Source organism: Chiloscyllium plagiosum, unplaced genomic scaffold (genome assembly GCF_037043375.1).
Source record: "Chiloscyllium plagiosum isolate Xiang-an unplaced genomic scaffold, Cpla_swu_hap1 HiC_scaffold_53X, whole genome shotgun sequence".
Classification (NCBI taxonomy): domain Eukaryota; kingdom Metazoa; phylum Chordata; class Chondrichthyes; order Orectolobiformes; family Hemiscylliidae; genus Chiloscyllium; species Chiloscyllium plagiosum.
In genome coordinates this window covers 15,013,471-15,025,689 of record NW_028270191.1, presented here as the reverse complement: position 1 = coordinate 15,025,689, position 12,219 = coordinate 15,013,471, and the positions used below count along the sequence as shown (strand labels likewise).

Below are 12,219 nucleotides of genomic sequence, written 5' to 3'. Positions count from 1 at the left end.
CATTATTGCATTTAAAAACGCGAGGATTTTCAGAGTGGTAGACTAATAGGCTTAATCTTGCAATCCCCACTTGCATTCGCACACAATAAAAGTGTTAACCTGTCCTTCATTGGTTTGTGGCCCAGTAGTGCCTTCTCCTCTTGGGTTATGTAGGTCCTTTTGGGCATTTTTTTCCAGAAAAGTCCAGTTTCATCACAGTTAAAAACTTGATGTGAGACATAATCTTCATCTTCGACAAACTTTATTGAATTCCTTCACAAAGTCCTCCGCTGCCTTTTCGTCTGAACTAGCCGCTTCTCCATGCCTTATTACACTATGGATTCCAGTTCGTCGACAAAATTTATCAAACCAGCCTTTGCTGGCTTTAAATTCTTCAACGCTAGCAGTACTTGTACTCAGCGATATCACCAACAAATCACAGTGTATGTGTAGAGCCATCTCGCAGATTATAGTCTCTTTAACACTATCTCCAGGAAGCTCTTTTTGATTTATCCAAACTAATAATTTTTCAACCTCGTCTAACAATTTAGGCCTTTGCTTCGTTAAAATAGTCACTCCTTTAGCCATGTCAGCTGCCTTTAGTGCCTCTTTGTTCTTTAGGATAGTACAGATAGTTGATTTCGCCATGTTGTACTGCATACCAAGATCAGATACACAAGCACCATTCTTGTGTTTAGCTATTATTTCCTTCTTTGTTTCTACAGTAATACGTTTAGGCTTCTTAACACCACTATCACTATCACTACCACTTTTCACTTTCTTGGGAGCCATATTGAGGGCTAATTTAATGCAAAAAACAAAAAAAAAGCATAAGAATGCTTGGACGTTGGATGTTCACAGCGCGTGCGCCAAAGACGAACTGAATGAGATCACGCGGGGCCCGAGAGCATTTGCATTCAAAGCGAGCGTAGCAAAGCAGAACAATGACAATGAAACCACGGGCTTTTTGCGTTCGTGCCTTGAATTTCGTACGTACGTTGACAGGATCGTTCGTATGTCGAGGCGCTACTGTATTGGGCCTCACTCTGTTTGATTACCTTTCCATCCTAATGACCAATAGAGGGCACTGTCTTCTTCCTAGGTCAAAAACACTTTCCATCTTGGTTTCTTAAAACAACGTGGAAGGAAAACATGATTTGAAATTGCTGTTTATGTTCAATAACCAAACAAGTTTGAATGATGTAACTGATTAATAACATAAAAGTAGGTCTACAGTAATATGCACGCTCTAAAAATCAACAGGACGAGTAATGCAGAATGGCTCTGTGACATGTGTGGGGCAAGAAATTAGTGATTTAGTTCACATTTTTTTTCATAATTCACCCATGATCTCACTTCCTGAAGCGACTCAATGCTTTCTGATGAGTCATGAAAAATAATGAAAATTGTTATCTTATGTCCAGAAATACAGGACAAAATTCTAACCTCAAATGCTAAGTTCATTTATTCCAATCTATTCTGCTTGTTATACTTTCCCAAAGTATAAGGGAATGAGTTTTCCATAACTCTACTGTTTGCAACTAATGTATATATGTTTAGGAGGGAAGAGAAAATTGGCAGACAAGGAAAATTCACTATAATCATTGAAAAGACATGAAAACAAAAAAAATGCTAACACAGCTGCTAGAAATTGCATTTTCTGGCATTAAAGTTTGAATTGTCACCTCTGACAACTTCATAAGTTTAGCCAGTGACTGGATAAACTTTGCAGTTTTGGAAATTTCTCAGGTTTCGTCCCTGATTAGATTCCCTACAGTGTGGAAATAGGCCCTTTGGCCCAACAAGTCCACACTGATCCTCCGAACAGTAACCTACCCAGATCCATTCCACTACCCTATGTTTATCACTGACTAATGCACCTAACACAATGGACAATTTAGCATAGCCAATTCACCTGACCAGAGGAAACCCACGCAGACACAGGAAGAATGTGCAAACTCCACACAGATGGTCACCTAAGGTGGGAATCGAACCCGGGTCCCTGGCGCTGTGAGGCAGCAGTGCTAACCTCTGACCGACCATGATCTAATTGCTCCTCAGCACACTTGAGTTTGGGAGGAGTTATTTAGCTAATTCCTGATTGTATTCCATCAAGTCCCCGCTAACAGACTATGCCTATGGATAGACATTAATTGCTAACAAAACCGGATTTTGTTATGAGTTCTTCCTGTGATTTAACAGCTCCTTGACCATCACTGGTTAGGTCCACACATGAAGAGTTGGTGCTTAGTTGTGGTGAACATCCTTCTTGGAAGGAAAGAACAACAACCAACAACTTGAATTCTATTTTGTACTACGAAGTAACTCCACAAAAGCCGGTATCCCGTCACCAAGTCAGCCTTCAGTTACACATGCATAGTACATGACACTGACACAGCTATCTGTGAGCCAGGACTCCCTGATTAAGCTGGTTAATCTAAGGCTGTTAACCTGGTCCAATCAGAGAACTCATTCTATGAGATTCACCTGGTTGACATCATTCCAATCACTATATACTGCTTCTTCAAATTGCAATTCTTTTTAAGATTGTATATGTTATAGAAATTTAGGGTAATTCAGATTAGTAGCATACTTTGGGTTACCAATAACATCAATAAATCCGTCAACTTCTGTTTGTCATTTGTGGTATGGCTGAAACTTTTCACTATGTTAATGTCCCACAACAAATGGCTGTTTTCCTATAGGAACACTTTTGAACATCATGCCTAATAATAACAGGCCCTCCTGTCACATGTCACACAGAGAGGTTTTTCTTTCAACACAACGGTTCTTGGATTTGCATTCCCAGCTAGGTGATTTGTACTTCAACAGTAAACTTTAATTTGCTAAAAGGAAGAAAGAAAAAAACTGGTAAATCAACAACAATTAATTCATAATTATTCACCAACATATACGTAAGTTTGGTTCGGTGGATAGGACTCTTGCTTCTGAGCCAGAAGATTCTGGATTCATAATCCCATGCTGGAAATTTGAGTGGATAATCGAGACAGGTGATTCTGTGCAATACTAAGATAACAGTACATTGGGCATGTTGTCTTTATAATGAGATATTAAACTGAGGCCCTGCCTGACAATTCAAATAGACTTTAAGCATCCTATGAGGTTGTTTGATAATCAGCAAGGAGCTCTCTTCACATTTGGGCCTAAATGTGATATCACCATTGAAAAGCAAATTATTCGTCATTATATTTGAGAGATCTTGCTGTGCATTAAAGTAGACAGAGTGATGTGCCTACACAACAACAGTCATTGCATTTCAAGTGTAATTTACCGGGGGTCTATTTTGTGCTTTGAGTGATCTGAATGAGGAGTATACTAATTGACTGCCCAAACTGGTGGCTCCAGCCTCATTTAAATTTGGCAGGGAAGCTACAGCATGCCAAACTGAGCTCCTGAAGCAATTCACTGGATTGACATCAGATACAGGGGTGGCTACCAGTAAAAGTGAACTATGGAGTGAGCAGCGGTTCACATACACAGTGATCTTGGGATAGCACATGTGGCCTGACAAAATAATTCGGATTTATCTTTGCAGATTTCTTTAGCTCCATTGCTCATAGAAATTGTTGGACTTTAGTTTCATTCCATCAATTTAGACCAAAAATGACAATCAGGGTTCTCTTTATATCATGGGACCTTGATTCCACAGTAAAAGGGACTTACACCTAAAACTGGCAAGCACCTGGCAGCTGGTTCCTTTGAAAATTGAACCCCCTGCATCACCAGTTAATAGGTATGGTTACCAACTATATCTTGAGGTTGCATTGACAGCAGGTAAAGGCGGTGTAAGTCAAATTTATTGTGTATGAAGTGATTTAAAATGTTTCAAAGAGAAGCAATACAGCATTTTTATGGACGATTTATTTTCTTCTGTGCAATGGTGGTTGGTAGTCTGCTGTGATACAAACTCCAGATTTAAGTGACTACTTATGACGGCATCCGAATTCCTGATATGTGACAATTTCAAACTCACAGCCAGCTCTCTATATAGAGAATACAAAGTCTTTATGCCTCTGCATTTTCTGAAGTTTCATCTCTGTGAATTGAATTTGCTGGTATTATAATGTGGAGATTATATTCCTGACATGATTGGGTTTGATAGTGGAGCCTTGTCATCATTTATTATCCAGGTTCATGCATAGAAGTGACCTTTTTTTAAATGCTGTGTTGGAGGGGTACCAATGCTTACAGAATTGTCATTGTTTCAATGTTGCTGTGTTCTGTGAATCACTTTTCTTTCTTCAGTTCTCTGCCCGAAGGCAGGTCTGACCCACAGCACTGTGACCTCTACTGTGGATAGGGCAAGGAGGCAAGTCCAAAACCTACCATAGTTGGAACAAGAATCAAACTCCATGATGTTAGCACCAAGCGTATCCACAGTGACCATTCAACCAAGTAATCCAACCCCACAAGCAGTTCAAGTTGCTATGGTTACATACACTTCAACATACTGTAGTCTGGAGCTATGAATAATGATTGTACAGGCTCCAATTTTCTTTCCATTACATTACTGGCCAGGAATCTCTCCTGCTCTTACTGCCTGCTATTGGCATACGTAGGAAGGATTTGCAGGTTGATATTCAACCTGTTTGGCTCCATTAGAAATGTACCCTCCTTGGCCATCAAGTCCTAATAAAGATCTTCAGGAAGGAGGGCGGGCCACTATGCAGTGATTGTACCCCTCACTAAAAACAGGAACACAGATTAGTAATGCAAATGGGGTATAATGAATGAGGCGAGACACACTTTTGCCCTATTATATTTTATTTGTGGTATTAATGGATCTCCCATGCCATCTCTCATTAGTAGCCTGGGTAAGAAGGGTCAGTTAGATCAGTTGACCTGACCGCGAGCATGTAATTCAGAATACAGCCAACAGTCAGGGATTCAATTCCCATTTCAGCTAAGATAGGGTTGACACCTGCTCTGTAATAAAATCATGGCAGAAACTATGCTTCAGTAACTCTCCAATTGAGGGGTTGCTCACTTGAGATGTTGGGGTAAAGTTAAATTATTTTCCGTAAGCCACCAAATAAAAGTGGGTGTACAACTTATTTCTATGAGTATTAATACATAGCACTCCATATTCTTGTCACAACTATCTTGGTTATAGTGTTTAATTGAATGGGAATGTGTTTCTATGAATGTGACTATTTCAGTAGCCCTTTCAATAACAGCTAATCAAATCATAAATAACTGGAAAATGGTTAATCTGTAATTTCCAAAAGGTACACATAGACATTTAGGTTAGTCTTTGCTTTATATGTCACAAAGCACTTTCACAGGATATAATATGATTGCTGGGAGAATGAGATGTTATTTCTAATAGCAGTCCTACCAGGAAGCCATGCTTTCAGTCTTGCTCTGTCATGCTGATATACAAATTGCTTTAGTCAGGTAGAGACTGCTCTTGCATCTTTCAAATCTATCTTGATCAATGGTTTTGTAACCAGAATCTGCCTCCATCTGGGGATAATTACAATGAAATTGTTAATTCAAATCACACAGATCCATCACATGTACAGATCATTCTGCTGATGCATGACACTGATGCAAGTACAATGTTGCTGTTTATTTAACAAATACTCAGAAATCCTATTACGTACAAGCAAAGTAGTGAGAATGAAGCATTCTTTACACATAGATTCATTTTTCGTACTGTAAAAGTTTACTCTTGTTCACTAAATTGCTGAATAATTAAGTTTTAGCCTGAATTTCATGATCTGGCAGCAAAAGTGCTTTCCAACAGTTCAGAAAGAACTGAGCATAACTTGGTCAAGCAATAGTTTAGATTAGATTAGATTACTTACAGTGTGGAAACAGGCCCTTCGGCCCAACAAGTCCACACCGCCCCCGCCGAAGCGCAACCCACCCATACCCGTACCCCTACATTTACCCCTAACCTAAGACTACGGGCAATTTAGCATGGCCAATTCACCTGACCTGCACATCTTTTGGATTGTGGGAGGAAACCGGAGGAAACCCACGCAGACACGGGGAGAACGTGCAAACTCCACACAGTCAGTCGCCTGAGGCAGGAATTGAACCCGGGTCTCTGGCGCTGTGAGGCAGCAGTGCTAACCACTGTGCCACCGTGCCGCCCAGTTCTGGTGACTGCCTAAATGTTCATCGTACATTCAAGTAGTACATTTTCCCATACATTTTACATGCAACTTAAAGTTTCAGTTTATAGGAAATATGAGTTTGCCTATGAAAGCAGATATTTACAATGATACAAAATGAAGAATATTAATAAGTTGCCTGAGGGGCAACTTTTTCAGGCAGAGAGTGATGCATGAATGGAATGAGCTGCCAGAGGAGCTGGTGGAGGCAGGTACAATTACAACTTTAAAAAGCATCTAGATGAGTGCATGAATAGAAAGGGTTTAGAGGGATTTGGTGAAAGTGAGGACCGCAGATGCTGGAGATTAGAGTCGAGAGTGTGATGTTGGAAAAGCACAGCAGGTCAGGCAGCATCCGAGCAGCAGGAGAGTTGACATTTTGGGCAAAAACCCTTCGGGGTCTGTTTCTGTACTGTACAACTCTATGACTCTAAGTCTACTTCAAAACTTCCCCACATTGTATGAAATGAACATTTTATCCCTGTGCATATTATCCTCCCCTTTCAAACTTAAAACCAAATTTGAACAAGATTCATTTAGATGACATTGTCTCATAGTCAGCTATACAAACAAAAATGTCGGAATAGTCAAGGCTGAAGGTAACAAAAATAAATACAAGGGTTAAACAGCAGATTGTTTGAGGCGGAGGTAAAGATGGGTGGTGCTGTGTTGGGTGCCAAGGTTAGGGACAGTCTGATTCTGCCTCAGACAGCAGCCAAGGAAGAAGAATTCAGATTAGATAACAGACAAGTAGATTGGCAACACAGTGTTTGAAAGAGATAGTAGAATGGAAGAGCTCAGTGCTGTTAGTAGTTTAAATCTGAATTTGCATCTTCAAATTATGTTGCCAATGGTCAGAATATATTCTGATAAATAGGATTACACCAAGGATAGATCTTTGGGGGTCACCAGATGAAATGGTGCTGGACGCAGGATGACAACAGATGTGTTCTAATAAACAGTCAGTGGACTGAAAACATTAACTCTGCTTCTTTCTTACACATGCTGCCAGACCTGCTGAGTTTCGTCAGCAATTTCTGTTTTTGTTTCAGATCTCCAGCATTCACAGTTCTTTGTTTTACTATGCAATTGAAGACAATTATTTGGCTCTGACAGAATGTGTAAGAGCGTAATACAGCTGAAAAACTAGATTGTGTTGGGATATCTGGTTGGCATGGACGAGTTGGACTGAAGGGTTTGTTTCCATACTGTACATCTCCAAGACTCTATAAAAATAGTTCTATTTCAGATGGATGGTAGAAGAGAACATTGGAGAAACGCAGTATGGCAAACCAAATCAAAGGCTGCAAGTAGGTCATGAATGATGTGAAGAAATAACTTATCATGGTCATAGTAACAAGAGTACCAACTTTTAACGTTAAGTAGGGTCACTTCAGTGCTATGTCAGGCCACATTGGTGAAATCCAAACACAGTTGCAGTAAAGAGAGGTACAGATTTGGGAGGAGACAACACCTTCAAGAATTTGGAAAAGGAGATAATACTTTGAATTAGTTAATTTTCTGTTGACTGTAGTGCATTGTGGAAGTTCATTTGCAAGACTTTATAGACATAAATGCTTCACGAATTGTCAAGGGTGTGCTATTTAATTTGGTTCGTTGTTTTGTCTCCCAATTTGGAAGATTACGGAGCCTGGCACAGAGTAAGAAACAATCCTGTCACATTTTTCTGAAATTTTGCAGCTGCCTGTTTAACTGAATCCTTACGTAACTCGACTAGCATAACTTTACAGTCCAGATACCTGCTGTTCAACACATTGTACAAGCAGCTTGTGAGGTTAAAAGAACGTTAAGTTGGTGGTTTCTTCTGACGAGTTATTGGGGATGTGCAGACTTGAGTAATGTATTCAACAAGGTCACAATTGCGAGGGCAGCAATGAAAAACACTGTCTAGAACTGATATTTGAAATGTTACCGGAATTATTAAAGGTACTTCAATAATACCTTATTCGAATATATAGTATAGAGAGGCAGTTTGCTTCAATTCCAGCGCTACTAAGCACTTTTCGGTTTGGATGACGCTAAAGATAAAAGGGCGGGGCCCCTGTCGGTGACGTCAGATTCTGGTTATTAGGCAGTTCGACACCGCCCCGCCTGAGAGAAACGGAGTGCGAGAAAGAAGAGGCTGAACTTGCTTAATCCACTCAAACATGGCCGGCTTCTCAGCCTGGTTCTGGAACGAAAGATTCTGGCTCCCTCACAACGTTACTTGGGCCGACTTGAAGAACACCGACGATGCCGAGTATCCGCAAGCTGGTGATTTGCTCTTCGCTTTCCCGCTTGCATTTGGCATCTTCCTCGTTCGTCTGGCGTTCGAGAGGTAAAAGAAGCGCTGGTGGTGGGGGGTGGGAAGAAGAGAAGAATGGGGGAAGGGAGTTGGCGCTGTGACTGACAGGGCCACTGTGGTCAATCGCGTGCTGCTGGAGTAGCCCTGAAGTCCCACCTTCTTTTTGGGGTGGGGGTCGTTGATTGGCTTGTTTGGTGTCCTCGGTTGTCTTCGTCCCCTCGCGCTGTCAATCACAAGAGCGGGTGGGGGTTTGTCAGTGAGGAGTGGGAGAACGCAGTGTGTAGACTGAATACTGTGATTTCTGAAGCAGGATTGCATCCAAGCTCTGCGGCTAAATGTGTTTCTGGTTAATACTTGTCCAACAGGGCAACCGTGCAGGCAATTGAAATCCAAAGTCAACTTTTAGTTTCGTGAGGAAATCATGAACACGGCTATTAGCATAGATAACATTTTACAGCAATTGAGATAACACCTGTGTATAAATAATTCATTTTCTTTTTGGTCGTTCGCTTTCTGGCTCCCAGAGCTTTCATTCAGACTGATCAATGACTGGTTCATGTAAGGGAATCGCCTAAAATGATGTGAGCTCTAATCTCTCTCGGGCTACTGTCCAGAACTCACTTCCATTATTGATAAGGAACCATTGACTTGCTGCCCTTCAGTACGGGATGTTGATGGGTCGTACACCAGTTTCTGTGCGTTTTTGCCTCCTCAGTAAGTGCCTGTACACTGAAGCTATGAGGATTATGGCAGATCTGTGGTACCTTTTGTTATCATCTGGTATCCACTTGCAACTAACATGCAGAATCTGATTACATTCCCTGCTAGGTATCGAATTTAATCTCCAACTGGCCTTGATTTTTCAGAGTGATAACGGAGAATGACATGCGGAGGTCTTTGGTTTCTGTTTGAGTGCCATGTCCCTGTGGACTCTATTTGAAAGTTGGAATGTTTCATACGTTCTCTGTTAAAGCTGCGTGTACTATATAACAGTAATTTCTTTGCTGTCTGGATATCATTTACTGACTAGCTCAAAGATGCATGTTAGTTTTTTTTAAGCATCCATTGTGCCACCTGTTCCATTGGTGGCTCAATGGAAATAGGAGCTAATCTGACTGTTGTGGTACTGAGCCACACACACTGGAAGGCTGTAGGTTTGCCCCCTTGTTTGTGCAAGAGTAATCAGAGCATGTGGTGGGGACTGCAGCCAATTTTATTGTCCTGGGCTATGCAGGAAAGAAAAGGAATATAATCAACTCCATGTTACCCATCCTGATCGCTATTCAGCAAGCTCTGCCAAAAAAATGCATGGTTTGCCAAGCATAGGACTGGATTTACAATCTGCCCACAATTAAAGAACCAGTTGTTATTTCATATCTAGGATGGCAACTATGCTACTTTTTCTCAGCAGTTGTTGACTTCTTCAACAGTGAATGGTGAGGAATGAGGGGAGAAATAGAGAAGCATTTTTATATTTTGGACAGACCTGATTTGAGTGTTTATGTCTGACTGCATGATGGGTAGGAATTTGATCACACCATGTCCAATGTATAAGTTTTACAGGTCTATACATTGATTTCTACTTTTTATAGTAAGCATATTCCCACATATGATTCAGTCCAATTTGGTTACATATTTCTGTTGGTTTGAGCTAATTGTAATGCAGATTTGTGCATTGTACTCTGAGCTCTGATTTAGTGCACTCTAGGTTTAATGTAGGAGCTCCCATTTGGAGATGCTTGTATCTTATCTGACAAATGTTCAAATTCATATGTGGAGGAGGGGCAAGGAGGAAAATTCTACTAATCCTTGCCTGGACTGTCTGTCTTCATCAAAAAGCTCCACATGATAGAGAATAGCTATAAAGTTGCTAACCTTGCAAAATGTATCTTTATTTGGCAGAGTGACCACTGTGTAGAATGTGTATTCTGAGTGGGAGGCTTTAGAGAAGTAACACTGAGGATTGCTCAATCTAACAGACTTGGTTTCAAAACCTCGTGCATGACATTCCTGCCCTATCTTGGCAATTTCCTCCCCACTCCAGTTCCACAAGTATTTATTCACCCTGGGCTGAGGGCCATGATAATGCCAGTTGTGTTGGCAAACACGCTCTCTCTAACAGTGAGGACACGACGACCAAGTCAGATCTACTCATTCATGGAAGGTTCAAATTGGAAATTGGGCGATGGCTTATTGGATTAGAATGAAAGGGATTCCTACCTGAGTTTCTCAGTATTCCTTCCTAAACTAACTGTGGAGATAAGTTGTCTTGCCCCATCACTGAGATAAATGACAGCACAGACCGGAGTTTAAATCTTGTTTTCCTGGTCTGTATCATGCCAGGCTATCTGTTTACCAGACAAGTGTTCCTGGTTTTGAATCTTAGTAACTTGAGATGACTGGTTGTGTTGTAGTCAATAGTGGGTCAGGTAAGCTGTAAGAACCTCCTTTTGTAAAAAGATTGCAAGTGTAACAGCTTGATCTGCATTCGGAAATGAAATCTTGTGATTCACAGGAGAGGCTGATAAAACTTACTCTTTTCCAGGAACAAGTTTCTGGAAGTATTCCAGAAATAAAAAAAATCTTTTTTTTTCCAGCTTGTCCAAAGCCTGTAAAAGGTTTTTGTTTGTATTTTAGCATGTGAGTCCACCAGAAAGCATTCCTGAATCTTATCGGTCCCACTGCACTTGCTATCAGTCTGCTATCTCAGCCCCAGAGCATGGCCATGTTTAAGCTTTAGACCAGAAAATTTGTGATGACCTGTCAATGTGTGGAATTGCTTTGAGATCTGGATGGAGCAGTTCACTGTCCTCTGGTTTAAAATCAGTCAGAGCATTTGTGTGGTTTGTAACAGATTCTGAATTTGACACTTCACCCAGTACCCAAATTTCATTTCTCAAATTGCACTCTCCCTTGCTCACATGCTCAGATTGAAAGTGATTGGCAAAGTAGCAGTCTGTGCTTTCAATGTGTAGTTGAATGAGCAGAAATGAGAACATTCCTTTTTTAAAATCTGGATGGGGAAATGAGGCCAAGGATTAATTGTGCTCTGGAATAGTAATGTTGATATGTGGCTGGAATTCAAATGTAAGGGCATTGTCCCAAAAATGTTAATTTGCTCCTGCTCGCTCGCTTGCTTTCTCTCCAGATGCTGCCTGACCTGCTGACTTATTCCCAGAATTTTATTTTATTAGAGAAACAAATAATTGTCCCCGCCTCCTTCCTCCTCAATGATATGAGCTGTGTATGCATTATAAGCAAGATACTGTGTGTGCAATAAGAAATGTGCCATATTGACACGTAAAAGGAGAGAGTAACAATCCTATAGCTTTGTGATTATCGTGCATTAAGTGTTTTATAATGCCTGAAAGGGAGATAAAAGAATGTAGCATTCACATTTAAAATCCTTGAAATTTAACTGTCAGTACAGAAGGGCTGGGTTATCGCTTTCCTATCTTGAAAAACTGCAAGTACAGAGGTCAATCAGTCTCAAACACTGCTGTGTTGAACAAGTAAATATTTAGTGATTTTTACAGGCATCAAATGATAAGCCTATATGCTTTAAAGATACAGTTTTTAAGGCTTGGAGCCTTTTGAGCTGCACCCCCATAGTTGGGTGTAGTGTTGGGGCTTTTTGCTAACCTTCATCCTATATTCAGGGTGGGAATGTATATTGAGTTGGGGTAAATGCGTAGATAATGATTTGCAACTTCTTACGATTTTAGCCAGAAACATGTCTGGGTAGAGAAACAAATTTCCATTCTCCTGACATCATGTACAGAGTAGGCTTGA

The 12,219-nt window shown here is 40.7% G+C and overlaps 1 protein-coding gene and 1 long non-coding RNA gene across 3 annotated transcripts in view; one reads left to right on the top strand and one right to left on the bottom strand.

The window, feature by feature from the left end:
* LOC148134650 (uncharacterized) overlaps positions 1-8,444 on the bottom strand; it is a 36,913-nt gene extending 28,469 nt beyond the window's left edge. The window contains exons 1-2 of the long non-coding RNA XR_015755787.1: positions 8,085-8,444; positions 5,339-5,466 (exon numbers count right to left, since the gene is read on the bottom strand). This is a non-coding gene — a long non-coding RNA (uncharacterized LOC148134650). The remainder of the gene's footprint in view (positions 1-5,338; positions 5,467-8,084) is intronic.
* cers5 (ceramide synthase 5) overlaps positions 8,259-12,219 on the top strand; it is a 109,992-nt gene continuing 106,031 nt past the window's right edge. For both annotated transcript variants that reach the window (XM_043682000.2, XM_043681999.2), the window contains exon 1: positions 8,259-8,460. In XM_043682000.2, coding sequence (XP_043537935.1) covers positions 8,291-8,460 — 170 coding nt within the window. In that variant the 5' untranslated portion in view covers positions 8,259-8,290. The remainder of the gene's footprint in view (positions 8,461-12,219) is intronic.